This window comes from Lissotriton vulgaris, chromosome 12, assembly GCF_964263255.1.
Source record: "Lissotriton vulgaris chromosome 12, aLisVul1.2, whole genome shotgun sequence".
In the NCBI taxonomy this organism is placed as follows: Eukaryota; Metazoa; Chordata; class Amphibia; order Caudata; family Salamandridae; genus Lissotriton; species Lissotriton vulgaris.
This window is the reverse complement of record NC_141700.1, coordinates 128,469,817-128,489,183: the sequence shown is the minus strand read 5'-3', so window position 1 is coordinate 128,489,183 and position 19,367 is coordinate 128,469,817. Positions and strand designations below refer to the sequence as shown.

The 19,367-nt window shown below is 44.1% G+C and overlaps 1 protein-coding gene across 2 annotated transcripts in view; it reads right to left on the bottom strand.

The window, feature by feature from the left end:
• Window positions 1-19,367, bottom strand: part of DENND4B (DENN domain containing 4B) — a 286,354-nt gene that overhangs the window by 96,686 nt on the left and 170,301 nt on the right. For both annotated transcript variants that reach the window (XM_086947548.1, XM_086947549.1), the window contains exons 19-21: window positions 18,234-18,419; window positions 15,135-15,610; window positions 2,941-3,057 (exon numbers count right to left, since the gene is read on the bottom strand). In XM_086947548.1, coding sequence (XP_086803674.1) covers window positions 2,941-3,057; window positions 15,135-15,610; window positions 18,234-18,419 — 779 coding nt within the window. The remainder of the gene's footprint in view (window positions 1-2,940; window positions 3,058-15,134; window positions 15,611-18,233; window positions 18,420-19,367) is intronic.

Sequence of the window (19,367 nt, the reverse complement as noted above, 5' to 3'; positions counted from 1 at the left end):
CCTCATGGCAACAGTCCAGCCCGAACTGCCAAGCCATGTCTTCCCTGGACCGGAAACAAGCGCTCTGGGACCGGATTCGGGTTCATAACCCTCATCAGCCAGGCTATCTTGAATCCAGTGGCAGAGTGAGCAAGGGACCCACGTCTGGGCATACCATGCCAATTTAGGGCGAATAAAGCGATACCAAAGGGTTATCTGTAAGTAGAGCACCAAGTGCATCCATATAGAGGTTGATGATGATAGGAGATAGTATGGAACTACAGGAATTCTGTAGGAGTAGGGATCTTTTGGGATCTGGAAGTGCTCATTTGAACAAAATGGTGTGAGTTGGAAAAGTGGGAGGATAACCACTGAAGGACATTACTGGTGAATCCTATTTAAAACTCCAGAGTGTGTACGACGGTAGGGAGAACTGTGACTCAGTCACATGAGAGGTCTAGCAATAAAGAGGCAGGGGTCGTCTTCATCTGTGGCCACGATGGTATAGTCTAGGATGAGTAAAGTAGTGGTCTCTGTGCCTCAGTGTGATCTGCAGTCACTCTGGTAGGAACGCATTAGATGGTTAGCACCGATATGATCTTGGAATTGAATTAGACTGCACATTCAATGATCTTGCTGACGATTGGTATGTGAGTCATGGCCAGTTGTTGCAAGGTCAGCCATGTCTAATAGGAAGCAAACTTGAGAGAGGGAGGCATCAAAAATCGTATATAAGGGAAGAACATATCCTCAGGAAGAGTTTGATGAAAGAAGAGGATAGATCTTGTCATAAGAAGTTGCTATAAAGGAGCAGAGTATGTCAGCAAGATCTGTGAGAGGTAGAGCTTCGAAGGCTGAGTGTTGCAGAATACTACAGGAAGTGAAGGGCAGAGGAAAGGGAGTGAAATTGGTGTTGTCTACATGCTGTTGGTTCTGCATTTTTTTAACTGAAGAAAAGGTTGATGGGATTGTAGTTTTGATGGAGTGAGGAATAGGTCTGGCAGGAATTGAAGCAGTGCTTGATTGTCTTGAAAAGGATTCTGCTCCAGTTGGTGGCTTCACTGATCGATAATGCATCTAGGTTGTGGATTTTCCTATTTTTATTAGGGAAATGTTAGGAATCAGCTATAGAATACAGTCTAACCATTTTCTAATTGTATATTTGATGTGCTAGTACTTGGCAATTGATAGGAAGGATTTTTACAACTCAACACATCTAGAGCTGTGAGGCTTCAATACTATGAACATAGAAACGAAATGATTAAGACAAAATTGAATTTTCTTTAGAATCAGACTCCTCTGATAAGTCAACAAGGCATTCTTAACAACTGTAATATGCAAACTGTGTCTTGGCATTCCATAGGGGTGTAGATGCAAAGCCAGTAGTTCAAATTCATGATTAACAAGAAAATCAGAAATTACGTTAATCAAATAGAGAGACAGTCAAAGCTTTATGAAAACAGTGAATAGGCCATTGACAGAAAGCATGACTAACTTTTTCATGCAAAAGTAGTAGTCACATTAAAAGTCACTTTCTTTGTGCCTCTCTCAATGAACTCAAAATATTTCAATTTCATTGCAATAATTCAGGTTTCTCCAAAGTCCGTCCTGGAGGGCTGGATTCATGCCAGATTTTTAAGACAGCTACATTTATCTAAAAGGGGATTTGCTAAAAATCTGCCATGGATCTGGCCCTCCCGGACCAACTTTGGAGACCCCAGCAATAATTGGTAGTATATTTATTTTCAAACATTTTAAGAATGTCTGACAGGAATCGGAAACAAGAACTCTTGGTTCGATCACACTCTGTTGAAGTTACATTTTTAGCAAATTACTGTTAATGTCAGATATGCCTGATACAGCTTATAGTTATATACAAAAATAGTCAGTTTGGCATCTAGGTACAATCTCACCTACAGAATGAAGGGCCAGTTGTACGAACCTTTTTTGCATGCGCAAACGGGTTTGCGACCCGTTTGCACATGCAAAAAACAAATGGGCCATGTACTAACCCTATTTAGAGAGTTGCAAATCATCTGCTACTCACAAAATAGGATTAGCGACTCGCTATTAGGAAGGGACGTTCCAAGGGCATCCCATCCTAATAGCGAGTCTGAGCCCTATGTAAGACTGTTTTGCAACAGTAATTGTGGTTGCAAAACAGTTGCAGTTTACCACCCTTTTCAGAAGGGACCCCTTCCCCTTTGTGAATGCAGGGGGAAATATTTTCTAGGGGCAGGCTGTGGTCCCAGGTACCACTACCTGCCCTTAAAAAATGAAACAAAAATGTTACATTTTTTAATTGCATCGCATTTTCCTTTAAGTAAAACGAGCTGCATTTTTTTTTAAAACTGCTTTATTTGAAAGCAGTCCCAGACATGGAGGTCTGCTGAACCCAGCAGGCCACCATACCTGGGAGGGCCAGCCATTCCTATTGGGTCGTAAACTGCAAGTGCCTCATTAATATGTATGAGGCATGCAATTTGCGACCCCATTAGGAATCGCTAACAGTGTCTCTGAAACTGTTGTACATTGATGTTTGCGACTCGCAATTCAATGCAGTTTGCAAGTTAAAAACATCAATGGTCGTACATCTGGCCTGAAATGCTTGTGACAATCCTGGCCCCTTAACTGGCTGAAGAACATGGGGATGTTGGAGGGTCCAAATGTGCATGAGTGAGGCCATTTTGGATTTATAAAACATGCCTTGAATGCCGTCAATGATTTAACATCAAGTACGTATTTAATCATAAGTCGTAAGCAACCAGGACACCTTGCCCAAACAGCAGGATAATAAAATAGGAGAAACATGCTTAGGAAAATATGCAAGACGGAAGAAGTGACAGTGGGGGAAATCGAAGAAATTGGAATAATGTTGAAGGATAGTCAAGCAAGATATGAGGAATGAAGGAGGGCTGGATGAACCAGGAGAGGCTGATTTGGGTATATTGTGGTACTCACCTCAACAGTGGGGGTCTCCTCACTGCTCTCTGTTAGGCGATCTGCTGATCTGTGGAAGTTGTAGCTGCAGACAGAGGTGTCAGACAGGTCATACTCACTGCCCAGAGACACAGAACTCTGAAATGGAGAAATTAAAGTAAAAACTGTAAACGAGAACATCTTAATCAATTCATTGTTTTCTGTTTAGAAAAAAACTTTCTCAATCCCTCTACTAATCCCTTTCTCCCCAGGCAGAGATGACTTCTACCAAACTGCTAAAGAATGTAGATTAAATAACAGATGTAAAGTTATCCTAAAATGATGCATGAAAACAATGTTAGAATTGTAAGAAGAAGCTAACAATAAATCTGTTGAAAAAGAATGTATAAAAAAAAGATAATTGAAATTTGTGAAAGAAATTTAGAGTTGGTTTGAATCTGTTCACGATTGGATGTATTCTCATGTGAAAAGTATTTCAGGTAAAGTATTTCAGGCTAGTAGGACCCCTTCGCATTTAATTTTCTGTGTTTTCCCCAGTCCCAAGCCTGTATTGATAACTTAACAAGTGGAGGGGCAAGGGGGCGGGGGGGGAGGGGGTCCTTTATTTAGATTTTGCAAGGTCACATTAACCCCTGAGGTGGAGAGCATGACTCTGGCTGCTGCTTAAGCCTGTTTCGGGGCACAATCCCCACCTCATGTCTAGCCAGCATTGAGAGGACAGAAGCCAAAACCTGAGCTTTGTGAGCACTGAGCACCTGATCCTTTGTTAGGCTTGACCAGGGCACGCTACCTCTACAATATGACCAGCCCTTCACCCCAGTGGTCCTTCTCCATGTATGGCCTTCCATTGCGGTGAGGGCACCCCTGACTGAATAAGCAGGGCCAAGCAGTGAGTAGTGGTAATGTTGGTCAGTATGGTTACATTTGACCTCAGTGGGTTAGGCAAGCATTTGTTTGCTCTAGGGGCTGTGGGAGTTATGATATTTACTACACTGTAAGCCCAGTACAATCTCATTGTTTATTTGTATCTGTATAAACAGGAGTTTGTGCACCCACCATCACACCTTTTCAACTCTCACTCCTGCTCCCGGGTGGACTCACTGAGTTGCTTGCTTTCCTCCATGTCCAGTGAGTGAAAAGAGGGGACTGGGAGCAGACCAAATGATCGAGCATGGGGAAAAAAAGAGAGCCTGGAGAAATAAGGCATACCTGGCAATCTGTGTACATTTTTAAAGCTCTGAATGCTTTTTGCAAAGAGTCTGTTTTTAGATTAACTTTCAATCACCTCCAAATTCACCTAATGATCTTGACCCTTGGTCTGGGAAAGTGATTTAGGATTTCAAACCGATCCCGTGCATTGATGTTAATGTTATGTTAATGTTAATGATTAATGAGATTTATAAGAGCGCACAAATAACAATAGGTGTCTTGGTACTGAGGACATAGACACGCTGCTGCGGGGCTGACAACTCTTGACGCCATTACTCTCGAAACCCACAGGCCTCGCCCACGGCCGTGAGGCCATGCCCCCCCTCACTAGAAAACAATGTGCCTCCCCCGAACGCGCAGCGGACGCGCGCAGCGGGCGCGCCGCCTGCGCGCCGAAGGCAAGCTCGTCTGCGCCCGTCTGCGCCAGGCCGGGCCTAGGGGCCAGCCATGCCGGCGACCTCATCACTTACTCGGCCGACTCCCTTAGAGAACTGCAACTCCCCCACCTCCTACCCTCTCCCACCACCATCAGACGCATTACCACAGCTGGCCTTGCACGCTCAGACCTACACCCCCCTAGCCGGAGCACTCAACCCACAAAACCGGTCAGGAGTGACACTTCCATCCGGGTATTGTATCTGAACACCCGTTCCTTGGTAAAACACCAAGCCGACATCTATATCCTCCTGTCCAACGAGAAGCCAGACATACTTCTGCTCACAGAAACCTGGCTGACTACAGATTCTCTCCCTGACATTCTGGCGGCCCTCCCCCCAGACTACTACATCCTCCATGCCGACCGCCCTGGAAATCGCCCTGGGGGTGGGGTGGCAGCCATAATAGCAAAATACCTCAACTTTATCTCCACATCTTCCCTTACCCTCCCGGAAGTAGACAACCTAATCATCAGCCTAAAAACTGATGCAGGAGCCCTAACACTCCTTCTGCTATACCAGCCCCCACACCCTATGCCATCCTTCGCTGCGACATTGACCAAACAGCTGGCTGACCTACTTACATCGCATTCCAGACTAGCTCTCTTCGGCGACCTTAACTACTGGTTCAACAACGCCAACGCTGGGCCCCACACCATAGAACTCTTCGAAGCCCTCAATAGCCTTAACATGATCCAACAAATCTCCCTGCCCACCCACATCAAGGGCCACACCCTGGACCAGATCTGGACCAAAAACTTAACACTTTCCCAGCCATCTGTCTCCCCTTGTGTCTGGTCAGACCACCACCTAGTCAAAACCACCTTCACTGTCATTGGCAGAACATCCGCCCCTCTGATGGCTGGCGGCCTCTCACGCAAATGGAACTCTTACAACTCCCAAGGGTTCCTCGCGACCTTAGCCGACAACCGGCCAGCCATCAACTCGCTAACCAATATCGACACGATGGAAAGCGACATTGACACCTGGCTTAAATCGGCCTGCGACAAATTTGCTCCCCTTACCAAATTCCCCCCCCCCCCACCAGACACCACAACTCCCATAGATGGTTCTCTGGCGACCTCAAGAAACACAAACTAAAGGTGCGCCAGATGGAACGGACATGGAGACGCAATTAATCCGAGTCAGACAGACTACAATACACTATTGCTGGCAGAGAATACAAAAATGCAATTTCCTCAGCTAACTCGGAACATTTCTCCAACAGAATCTCGTCCGCTGACAATAAATCAAAGGAGGTCTTCAAAATCATGAACGAACTCAGGTCAGACCCCACCCAAGAGACCTGCGATGCTCTCAATCTTTTCTTTGTTGAGAAAATCAAAAAAATCAAAGACTCCATCCCCCCCTCCCTCAGACATTCCCCTTAGACACTCCTTTGAACAACTCTTCGATCTTCACCCACTTCCCCACCCTCAACCCCAATTCACTAGCTGAACTCGCGACCCGGGTAAAATCAGGCTCTCCGAATGACTGCTGCCCCCCCTCGGTCCTACGGAACGTCTGTCTCGGTCTACCTGACTGCATTTTACCTCTGCTGAATGGCTCCCTCAGCACCGGTATTGTCCCCAGCACCTTCAAAGATTCCATCTTAGTGCCTCTCTTGAAGAAACCTGGTGCGGACCCGGCGGACCTTTCCAACTACCGTCCCATATCGCTCCTACCATACTTCTTCAAACTAATGGAGGCCCACGTCACCCGGTGTCTCTCCAACTTCATCGAGACCTCCTGCCACCTGGAGCCTAACCAGGCAGGCTTTAGGCCAGACCACTCTACCAAGGCCGTCATTCTAGCAGTCCTTGACACACTGAGGAAGAACGCTGACACAGGGACCCCCCAGGCCCGCGTACTCCTGGACCTGTCGGCCGCGTTCGACACGGTTGACCATAACATCCTTCTTCACCGTGTCGAACAGGCTGGCATCCAGGGTTCTGCCCTCAAATGGACTCAGTCCTTTCTGACCGGCAGAACACAAGCTGTCCGCTTGGGCCCCTACACAGCGCCCAAAATTCCCACGACCTGTGGAGTCCCTCAGGGTTCCTCTCTGTCACCCCTACTATTCAACCTCTACCTTCGGCCCCTGATCCACTCGCTTCAAAACTGGGACATCACAGTCTACAACTACGCGAACGATCTGCAGATCATCTTCCCACTCAACTCCTCGAACGCTGTGGACTATTTTCATTCCGCCATGATACACATCCAGGAGTGGATGAACTGCAATCAACTAAAATTAAATCCCGGGAAAACTGAGCTCCTTCTCCCCGGCTCCAGCCCCTCCCACTGGGGCCCGCAGTTCTGGCCTAACAAACTAGGCCCCCCCGATCCCCGCGAAATCTGTAAAAAGGTTCGGTGTGACCATAGACGCCGAACTCTCCCTCAGACCTCAAGTTGGCACCGTGATCTCATCATGTACGTTCCAGCTCCGTAAAATCCGCAAAGTCTGTCATCTACTACCACCAGCCGCTTTAGTCCAGGTCATCATCTCCCTGGTACTATCCCGCCTGGACTTCTCCAATTCTCTGTATTACGGACTCCCAAAATCCCTAACTCATCGCCTTCAGGTCGTACAGAACTAAGCAGCTCGTCTCATATACAAAACTCCCAAATGGCAGTCGGCCAAACCCCTGCTATACAAACTGCACTGGCTGCCCATAGAACAAAGGGCGGCTTTCAAATTGGGATGTCTCACATTCAAATCCCTCCACTGTACCAGCCCCGCCTTCCTGACATCTCTCGCCATCCCACATCGTCCAACCCGCAACCTCCGCTCAGCCCACCTCAATCTGCTTGCTGTCCCCAAAACCAACAAATTCGGTGGCCGTCGGTTCGCTCTCCTGGCCTCCAAACTTTGGAACTCTCTCCCCCTGACCATCAAATCCAGTAGTTCCCTCCTTCATTTCAGGAAACTGCTCAAAACCTTCCTCTTTCCACCACCCAGCTAAACTCCTCTTCCTCCGACCTCAGCCCCACCTCTGTTTTACAGCGCCAGGAAACCCACGGTGTCAGTGCGCTCTACAAATTCCACTTAACATAACATAACAAGTAACCTGCTGTGCACCTAACCCTGGAACAACCATGTTTTAACGTTTCTCCTGAAACTGACAAGTGAATTGGCACTCCTGATCTCTAGTGGAAGAGAATTCCACAATCTCGATGTGCCATAGTAAAAACCACGGCCACCCCAATGAGAGGTCCGAATTCTGGGTACCGACAACAGTCTTGCCCCCATCGAGCGGAGCTGTCTGGTTGGCCGATACCAGACAAAGAGATTCTGGAGAAAAGCAGGCCTTGTATGCGCCAAGGCTTTATAAGCCAGACACAGCGCTTTAAATTTAATACGCTGAGCTATTGGAAGCCAGTGCAGCCTGCGGATCTCATTTGAGATCGGTTTATGCCGTGGAAGATTCAGCAGTAAAAGCGCCACAGAATTTTGAACTACCTGAAGCTTCCTAAGGCATTCCTTCTGGGCATTTAAATAAAGCCCATTACAGTAGTCCAATTTGGATTGCACAAGCGCTGTGACTACTGTTTTTCGGGATTCCACCAGAATATACGGGAGTATCTTTCTTATTTTTTTATAAGAAAGTAAGAAGCTGACACAATGGCATTGGTTTGTTGACAAAAAGTAAGTCTGTTGTCGATCAACACCCCTAAGTTTTTAGCTTTGACCGTTGGTTTAGGAGGTCCACCCATCTCATCTGGCCAACACAGATTGCTCCAGGTAGACTGCAAATTGCTGAATATTAAAACTTCAGTTTTATCGGAATTAAGTTTGAGGCAATGCCTGCTCATCCAGTTGTTAATCGCAATCATGCAGTTTTGGAACTGCAGAGTAGGAGATCTCTGATGTTTATGAGCAACTACCACAATCTGGGTGTCGACAGCATATGACGTCAGCCTGAAGCCAAATTTTCTGATCAGGGGGACCAGTTCGGAGACATAGATATTGAACAAAGAAGGACTCAACGAACTGTCCTGAGGTACGCCACAAGGTAAGTAGTAAGGCTCGGAGTCGAAGCCGTCAAGAGACACCTTAGATCTCCTCTCTTTCAGGAAGGATGACAGAAGGGCCAAGGCTGTTCCATCAAATCCCAGATGTTTTAACCGATTTTGCAAGAGAGTTTGGTCCACCGTGTCAAATGCGGCAGATCGAGGAGCACCAATGCAGCTGTTCCCCCTCCATCCATTACAGCTCTGAGTTCCTCCGTGGCCTTAATGAGCGCTGTTTCTGTGCTATGTTCCTTGCGGAAACCGAACTGGGAGTGATCCAACAGTTCATTTTCATTGATAAAATGTGTCAGTTGAATATTCATAATGTTGTCCACAATTTTTGCTGGTAAGGGTAAGCAGACAATGGAATGATAATTAAGAGTGTTAGTGGCATCTAAAGTCGGCTTTTTTAGCAAGGGAAGAATGGACGTCTCCTTCCAGCTGATAGGAAAGAACCATCATGACCGTCACATAGCTTGGTTATAGTGTTGATGATGCACCAGGCACAACTGTATGCATCACCTTAGTAAACATTTTAAAAGGAGTGTTTCATTAAAAAAATTACTCCTCTATTACTGTGACACACCTGGATAATGCCCATGACAATGATTAATGAATGAACCAATTGGATGCTATTTTTTGCCAGTAACCAAAAAACCTTCAATAATTAGCAAGTAGCCACATCATGAAAGCATCCTCCAGTAGGAAACAATCAGCCATGTAAATACTTTACAAATAGAAACAGTGTAGGTTTCACAGGCCTGGACAGATGGCATTAATTGACAACTAAGACTTTAAATCTTGTGTGATATTTGATTCACATGGTAACGATCGTTTTTCCCCATCTCACTCTCAACAAAGGATTTGTCAGAATCCACTTAAAAACATCTGAATTTGGTCACTAGACTGAAATTCAATAAGGCAATCTGTTGGACAGAGTTGTACTTTCAAGCGAGGCTTGAAGCTCTTTACTTTCAATGATTATTGCGGACTAGAAAATCAAAGTTTCCATTCACCACATGTTCTAAGAGGTCGCTGCTGTGGAGGGTGGCCTCCCTTTAGTTGGATCTCTAAGTACCAACAACATAGTCCCTACTTGTGTATTTTCTTCTCTGTTTCCTACGTGGTCAGTTTAACTGTCTTTTGCTTCAATTTGCAAGTCATATTAATTTGACTTAAAGTTTTGGGAAAGGATTGTATGCACATTTTATAGGTCTCCTATTTCTACAAATGGGATATACCTAAACTCCTTCATTTTACTGCACTGTCCACAGATTTCATAATTCCGCCACCCTGCTCTCCGCCTGATCCATAAATACTGTAGAGTCCCTCTGAAATAAAACACATTTTCCTCCCTTGTAATTGTTAATTCTAACTATATTTGCTGGGGTGCAGCTGTCCAAATCCCTAAGTTTAGTTTCAATGTTAGTGGCCTTGGTATTGATGAGTACATGTCGAGAAGGGACTGGGGTAGAGTGGTCTAGATTGATTTTGGACTGCGCTGGCCCTCCAACATCCTGTTTCTATAGCCTCTCACTGCCTGTGCCATATCAGAGCATAGTTGAAACACCGAATTCTCCAGCAGACTTACATCATCCCAACTGCTGGTGCTGTGACTCAAGGGCTGGGCTAGTTAGAGGTCATTTTAAGGACAATTAAAATAAGATGTTAGCCCTTAAGTCAGGCAAACCAAGAAGTAGAACTTTGAATTTGGAGGTTTACTGATTATTGTTCAGTGTTTCCCACCTAGAATAGCTAAATCCATCAGCCCACATGAGCGGCTGCATTGGAAAACAGTTTCAAACATTCACAAGCCAAGCAAACGAAGAGAAGGTGCAAAGGGGTGAACTAAGAAAATTTGCAAGGTTGAAAGGTAAGCAAAAATACATTGCAAGGGAGCAGAAGCACCAGAGGGGTTCCTGTTGTCTTATATAGGATCTTTATTGCTAAGTGAACAAACCAGTCTTTTTGTAGTGGTCAGTGAACTCCAGTGTGAATCTTTCTTCTGAAGAACCTAATACTTCTAAATCCTCTTTTGTCTGAGGTACAGCATCACATTTCTCTCAATGTAGTTCACACCCGTCATGCATAGATCTGCCTCAAATGGCTAATTCTGATTCCATGTATTGACATACTGCTTGGTATCTCCCATTCACTGGTTAGGCTTGAAACTTAAATGAAACATACTGCCTTATTAATTCAGATGATGATTTATGTTATCATTGCAAGGTCAAGTTCCCCACCCCCAAATTTATATGCAACATTTCTTTTCCATGTCGTTTTACAAAAAAGACCAAAATCCCCCCGACTGGAGTCAGTACAGGCTAACACCACCGAACTACCAACCAACAATAATTTAGTCTTGTAACTTTAGATACTTTGCAGAATCCAAACCATTGTGATTATTTCCATAACTGGCATCCAGCTTTTTAGGTAGTTTTATATAGCCCAAATCTGGTCCGGAGGCACTACAGCGCTTTACATGAGCAACAGATTACATTACACATTTTTTGGGGCACTGGAAGTTAGGTGATTTGCCCAGAATCTTAGAATATTGAGACAGGCCAGGACTCAAGCCTAATTCCTCAGTTCCAAAGTTGACAACTCTGAGCGTTAAGCCGCATCCACTCGCTTTCATCTCCATGCTGGAGAGGCAGCTGTAGTGGTGGAAAATGGTCTTGTTAGATAAACTTTCTACAGGGAAAATGAAGGCGATCTGGTTGACTACCAAAACAATTTAGACAAACCTGGCCCTTAGTCATAAAACACTGCTAATGGACAAGCAATCGCCTATGTTGGCTTGTGCCACATCCTAATGGCCAATCGGAGTCTACATATACTCCAGCTCGGTTTTGCTTCACTCTATTATCTCCCCCAGTCTCTGTTCTACTGCATTTCCTTAACGTCCCCTAGACCTTGCATGGGGCTTTACTGACCTCGTTAGTTGTAGGTACATATGCTTTAATTTAAATGTTTTAGTAGCTGGCTTAAAAATGAAGTCACCTGTTTAAGTGTTTTTTCTTTCACTTCTTCACACCCATCATCAATTTAATTCTATTACTCTGATATCATGTTTGCCAATGGAAATATAATTACGGAGAATTATTCATTAGCATTAAAGCTAAAAATTGCACGTAGTTCACTTCCAGACTTTATCAATTCACTGTGAAGATGCTCTTTTACTTTTCTGCAAAAGCACAGATGTTCTGAATGGAATACAACTTAAACCTAGACCTCCCTTATCAGTACCTTCCAGTTTTACTTGGTTGCCTGGATATTGGGGTTTCTATAAAGGCCATCCAGTGAAGTGATCAGAACTCCACACTCTTTAAACATCTCTGTGGCATCTATGCTGGAAATGCTTCGATGTTTAACGTTGAGACTTTAACTTTGAGATAACTGAATCAGCCATCTCGCTGGAGTAGCTAGATTTTACCCTGCCCAACTCCACTGAGTCTAAACATGTTTGGTTCCCCTTGGCTAGACTTGCATGTGTGAACGAAGTTTTGCAATTAATTTGTTAGCCTTTGGGTTTTATTTCCGGTCTCCCAAAGGGTTTCCTCTTACTTGTGCATTTTCCAACACAATATATGCCTGCAGCTGCTACACATCTACAGAAACCTCCTCACATATTTGAGAGATCCTCTTCTTAAAGGCTGTGTGATTGGTTCACAATCACTACTACCCAGGTCTGGGAAACGCCACCCAGCTGCTGTTGCTCATCTGGAAGATAAGCCTTACTTCCAGGCTCTACTTCTATTGCTGTATCAAAATAAGTACTCCTTCTATAATAGACCCTAATAAGGTACAACTGGGAAGTCCTACGATGAAGAGACCCACTAAGGAGTGGGGAAGGAAACAATTCCTGGGGATAGGAGTTGGCCTAACGGCTAGGGCGTCCGACTTCGAAGCTGGAGAACTGGGTTAGAGTCTCGGGAATGACGCTGAACATCCTGTGATTCTGGGCAAATCACGTAATCGCCCCGTGCCTAACAAAAAGGGATATGTCCACATGTAATGTAACTGGTGCTATGTAAAGCGCTCTGATACCCGATTCGGGTCAAGTTTGCGCTAAATAAAACTCAGTAAAAAAAAATCCTTTTGTTTTAATTACCCTCACACACTCTAGTGGTGGCATGCTTCATTATCGGGCCACCCTGACGCCTAAAAGTCAGGGTGGGCTCGACCGTATTTCAGGGAGCTCTTGGTGATAATGTGACCAGGGGGAGTTAAAGATTAAAAAACCTCAGGCAAATCCCAGTATCCCTTTATTTTTGGATCTGCTAGGGTTATTAAAAAGTTATAAAAGGGGGTCAAATAGGAGTATTTAAGGTCCTATGACACTAAGGACAACATGTTTCAGTCCTGCAAGGGCCGTAAAGGTCCTGGACTTTCTTCAGGGCAACACCCCGCCCTCCCTGGAAACGCAGAAGGAGATTTCCCTATATTCCTGTTTTCATAAGGGAAAATAGCTGCTCCTTATTTTTCTCTCTTAAAAAAGATAATTCATCTCTTTCATCCTCTTATCACTTAATCTGTAAATACAAAGACAAACAAGAAAATCATTATTCATTGAATACATTCAGATACTTCCCAAGTGTGATGTGCTAACCAGGCTACCTGTGTTGTCAACACAGCGTGAAAAACCACATCATTTCTCTACTTATATTGCACCTCAGATCTGTGACACTGTCAGAAAATGCAGTTTGCTGACTGGTTTCTACATTGCACAAGAGCAGAGTGAGCAGCAATGGAAAACACTAGTCGGAGTAGTAAACCTGGCAATACACAGCCACCATGCTCGTCCATGAATCAGACTTCTACTCCATATCACAGGACAAGTTCCCCATCATCTAGTGAACAGAGGCTCTGGATAACTCCACTACATTAAAGAGTCTGGCCATGTTTGAGAACTCGGGTGGAACTACAGAGAAAAGAGGCATTCTCTGAGACTGATTGTCACCACCCTTTTGGCACAATCAGGGCTATTCGGACCATAGGTCTAACAGGTTATATGCCTTTGACATTCCTAAAGGCACCCCAAGCACACCTTCAAGCAGGTCAGAAGCATGTGGCAGAATTTTATTTTTACCTTGTTCTAGTTCCCAAATACCATGAAGTGTCCCTCCGCATAATCATAAAAAGTCCTCATGCACAACACCCTGAAATTAACTGAGCGGATGCACCAATGGTGGCCCCGGCCTGTTGCCAGAGACTAATTCCAACTTGTCATGCTTTTGTGATATTTGCTGAAGTCACCAAGACAGACAAAGAAAAAGTAGATTCACACAGAAATAGTAAAGAAACAGTCAAGCCTTCCTGCCATGGCACTTGTATCTGGAACCTCTCACCTTGTTCCAACACAGCATTTACATTATTATCGTGTCAAGGTTTTTTTGATTTTCTAATTACCTCAATGAAGGCTTAAATGTGCTCTGACTCTGCAAATCAGCACAATGAAGGTCTGAAATGTTGTGACATTCTATCGTTTTTGATCTTTTAACTATTTGTAAGAAAAAGCAGATGCTTCTCCACAAGAACTACCACTGCCCCTTCAATAACCCTTTAGCTTAGTTATGTACACATGTTCAGGTCTTTTCAGATTCTTTTTGTCTGTCCTAAAATCAGTTGCTTAAACATTTAGAATATTTTGCTAGGAGTCATTTAACTCATTTGTGTAAATGTACCCCCACCCAGAATTCATGTTCCTGTGACCTTGGTCACTCAGTCTCCGACTTCCCGAGTTGAGTACAGTTTATAAATGTACAATATTGTGAAGAAAATGTGACATCTTTTGAATTTATTGTGTTGGAGTTACTTGCTGCCCTAGTAAATGTGCGTGATTTCAACCATTTGCTCTGCTTCATACTCAGTTTAAGTGCTGTGTACAAAATCTACAAAAGGGTAACAAGAAGTCACATTTTCATTAAGATAAGGAGAATAACTCAAACTTCTAGGATACTCTAAACTAATTAGATCCAATGACCTTACAGGCAGTTGAGTACTGTCCACCACTGAATACATCTCAGTGATGGTTCAGTATTGGACACCGCACGTGCAAGGTATCTCTGAAGAGGTTGAGTTGTAACACATCTCTAAGAAGGTAGAGTCCATAGTTCCCCCCACAGCATCTCAATAGTGGTCAAGTCTCCCACCTCTTACTCTAGTTTGAAAAAGGTGGCTGGAATTCTGAAGGAGTGGAGTCCAGATCCTAATTCACTATACCACTGATGTAGTGGTTGCCTGATCTCAACATTTGACACTTGAGATGGCCAAAAACCAGCCTCTCTCTTAATTGAACCCTTCAGGCGACACATTTCATCTCCAACTTTTGACCGAGGTGTCGATCTTTCCCCACACAGTGCCATCGGAAGATTTGGCACTGCTACTTTTGTGCCTATTTCATACCTTAAAGAATAGTAAAGCCATCCTGTCCGTCTCTCTGTAGACCAGAGGCCAATAAAGACCCATCCCTCTTCCCATGTACCTCAGACAGGTGAAGTTGCCACCACCCTGTAACTCCCAGCTGGGTGAACCAGTCATTCTTCCTCTCTGTACCTCAGATGCTGTAGATTCCGGCCTCTCCCGTGTCCTCAATAAGTTGTCCATCTGGCTTTTTATGGAGTGCTGCTGCCGCTGTTCTGAAGACCTACGCAAGACTTTCCCATCCTTTATCCCTCCCGTCTGTTCGGCATTGGCTGACTGTCGGCGAGTTGAACGACTTTTTGTTGGTGTCAGTAGTTGCTGCAGCTTGCCTGCCAGGCTAGTCCGAAAGGGGCCAAACTTCCTGCTGTTTCGATCCCCCCGCTTTGAGCCACGCCCGCTGGAAGAGTCTAACCCATCAACGGAGCTCTCAGTCAAATGCAGCTCAGAGCTGTCAGAGGTGAAGCGGTCACTATGAGTCTCCTCGGTGAAGAAACTGACATTAGACATACTTCCACCCTCGGAGTCCGCAAGAGTTGCATCAGTGATCTGGGGCAGATTGGGTTGTTCTGCTGAGTTGTCTACCTTTTGCTTCTCTGTAGTTTTCAGCACTAGTCACAAAAAAACAAAGAGATGAAACATCAGGATCTCAGTAAAGAGTTAATTCATCTTCGCTCAATGCTTTGATTTAAATAAATCACTATGGAGATGCACCTGGGCATATGTAGAATGAACCAGATATACACAATAAGAGTATCTTACATGTCGGTTGTTTTTATAGCAGCAATTACACCATAGGGTTGCTTAAAAGCACTAAGGGGAACAGAAGACGAAAAGAGAACACCTGAAAGATAATGTAGGAACCAAAGCCTAGAGGGTATGCTTGGCAGAGAAAAGCAATTAAAACAAAGGGAGACTCCAAAATAAAAGAAGAGATGCCAAGTACGGCCAGGGACACAAAGTTCCGGTTTAATTTCCCCCCATCCAAGACCCCACCACCACATCCGAAGGACTATCTGCACTTTGTCTCTTTCTCGCACTAAAAAGCATGCGGAGGCCTGTGCATGTATGATAAAGGTAGTGAGATGGGCACCAGCACTTTCTTGATTTCCCTCAGATTACAAGGTTTTAATCACAAGCACTTCCTCTGACGCCAAAGCACAGGCCCAGCACCTCTGTGTACCACGGGCCAGTCAGCACATCTTTCCCTAACATTGTCCAGGGCCATCCCTCTTACTTACAGAAGTGCTAGGCGTGGTAGGTCTGGAGCTAGACAAAACAGGAGACAGGCGTTTGGAAAGAATACAAAAGCTGATCGGGCAAGGGCAAGATCCTCAAGTTTCTGCAAGGATATATTCAAAAGTTGTGAATTTCTCAGTCGCAAAATCAACCGTATCTTACAGCCTGGATAGGAAAGCATGGCACAGGAGTTCAAAAGAACACAAATTACTTTATAAGACAATCTGTTTCCAAATTGCTCTGCTCTGCTAACAATTTTCCCAATCAGGACTGCTTCTGTACTACTCATTTTCACTGTGATTTAAAGAACCGCTTTATACAATTGTTTAGCACATGCTGTGGTTAGATATTAGTGATTTACTGTCTATGGTAGATGTTGCAATGGACTTAGCTCTACCCAACCTTACTACTGTAACCTTGGCGTATTTGTTAAACTACCTTTATAAAGAGTGAACTAAGAATGCATAGCGCCTCAGGTTTGCCTTATGAGGCTCTGGCCACTGCGTTGCCAGTGAACATGGTTACAAATATCTTTGTTCTCTGATCACTACAGACTAGTAAAATCAAGACATTACAGCTTAGTAAAACCAGAGGGTAAGCCACCTCCATACACGAGAAGTGGAATGGCAGCAGAAAATGGTGACATAGCAAGACTAGGGTGTATCGCCTGGAAGAATAGGGGAAGGGGGAATTGAGGTTTCAATAAAAAATGAATACATGTAGAATTTTTAGAGAGAGCGAGACTTAAAAGGCTGGCCACTAATACATTAGCCTCACAGTTTTGTATCAAGACAGTCTTAAAGACTGGTATCACCTGCTTCACTTCCACTTATTATTTGCCTTCTGGCCTCATGGGTAATTGGACAAGAGGTTGCCTTTTCATTGATATGCTTCTGTGAACTGATTTTTCCTTTCCACTTTCTGTTATTCATAAAAGCAACAAGAGTCTGACCAGACAACTGATGGGAGACATTACCAGTACCTGAAAGAGATACTGGAGATCCCCATTGCCAGGTGGTCAGTCAATCTTTTTGGAGAACCTAAAACAAAGGCCTTTTCAATGTTAGGTTGGGGAGAATTGAAAAAAGGTAATAGCTTATACTGAACAAGTAAGATCTATACCTTTTTATGTGATCAGACAATTTTTTTTCCAAGTGAAAGTTATTTATTTGCTTTCCTTCTCACAAATATCTGCAATCTGAAGAAAAACTACTTATTACTTTGCCAAAATAAGTAGCTTATTCACGCCCTAATGACAAACAGGATTTACCAGTAGTTAAGATCTAAAAAAAAAAAAAAAAAGACAATCACATTGGATTAATTAAGTGGAATTACGGTTTGAAGTAGGCATCCGTAGATTAGTGCTTTTGTCAAGAATAACAAACAGGACACCCACCTATCTTATCCTATAGCCAGGCAGTGATGGGACCCCTCGTTTGGTGCCAGTGGCAGACTAATTCTCAGACTGTGACATAGCTAGGCTCCTGAGGCTTTCAATGACCTGGAATCACGAGGTTCATCTGAGAAGCCAAAGGTGAAGATAAAAAAATACACATACTGTCTTGTTTCCCCCTACGTGAGCTGTCACTGGTGCTACATACTTTCATTGTTTACTTGATTCCAGTCTCTTAAGACCTAAATAGAATCACTCCCCTTTTCTTAAATTCCACATACTTCACTGAGTCAGCACACTCTGAACCTGAATAGGATTCACCATTTCCTAAAAGTGTTCCTTTTCAACGGCGAAAGAAAGGTCATTTATTTTCCTAGCTAGTGAGCTTGGAAGTAACCAACCTCCTTGTCCACATCCTGTGCATACACACAAGTGCTCTTGATCTGTGCAGTTGTCAGACCATAAAAGTGTTACCGGTCTGTAACAGTGTCCTTCAAGCCGGATACTCTTCATTCCTGCCAGTATCTTGTAGCGCTGTTCCAGGTAATCGGACAGACCTGATGAGTAAATAATGGTGCAACTCGCCCCCTTAACATACTTACTTGGAGGAACCCAAGAATCCAGACTGTTCTGCTCACTACTTCTACTACAACTCAAGCTCCGACTTTTCACAAGCTTTCCAGGCAGGTCCTCCATGCTTTCCCGCATACTCCTGCCCGCCCAGGTTCTCTGACGGCACAGACCGAGCCTGGGAGGGGTCTCTGATCTAGGCCTTTCCGTAAAGTTATCTGGAAGAAAAAAAAGAATGACAACACACATGCATGAAATGTTACTTATCTGTAACTACACCTCACCAAGGTCTATATCTTTCATGGATTTGCATGCTTTTAAAAAATTTCACATTCCGAGGATGGGAATCCTCAGGACAAAAAGATCATAGCAATACATAAAGTGAATGGGCCCTGAATATCAGCTGAAGGTGCTTGTCAGAATCCTACATTGTTCAGAATGAATCCCTCAACCATATTGGACAACCTGAATCGGTAGGCTTGTATATGAACCGCAAAATCATAACCATGAAGATTTGCAGTTACAGGCAAGGACAAATTTCTTCTCAAACAGTAAGCCTTTTGTAGATTCACTTGAGTTTGAAAACGAATAGCAAGCAGTGCTCCACGGAATGTTGACACAAAAGAAAGAAATTCCTTAGAAGAACAATTGTTACTTATCTGTAAATAGGTGGTTCTCCAGTATTGGTGTCTTTCATTGATTCACATGCTTGGATATTCCCTGTCATCAAAGTGGGAGCCCCACGGTAAATAGCATAGCAATAGGAAACCAATATTATGTATATATAAAAACATATACCAAAAACTTCGAAACCAGAAATACTTTAATAGTACCAGGTTAGCATTAACACGAAGAAATACATAGGAGAAAAGGAAACACCTTTATAACATATCCATGTCATTATGTTAGTCCAAACTACAGCCAATCAGGCGCAAGCACCCCTCTAGAACCTTCTCCTCAGAGGCTCAGGCCCTCAGATTTTCATAGCACAGGAGTGACAAAAGAGTCTAGGAGGAGAAACAAGCCTCTGAGGGGAGGTGGGTGGGTCGCATGTGAATCTATGAAAGACACCAATACTGGAGAACCACCTGTTTACAGGTAAGTAACAATTGTTCTTCTCCAGTATTAGGGAATCTTTCATAGATTCACATGCTTGAATAGAATTG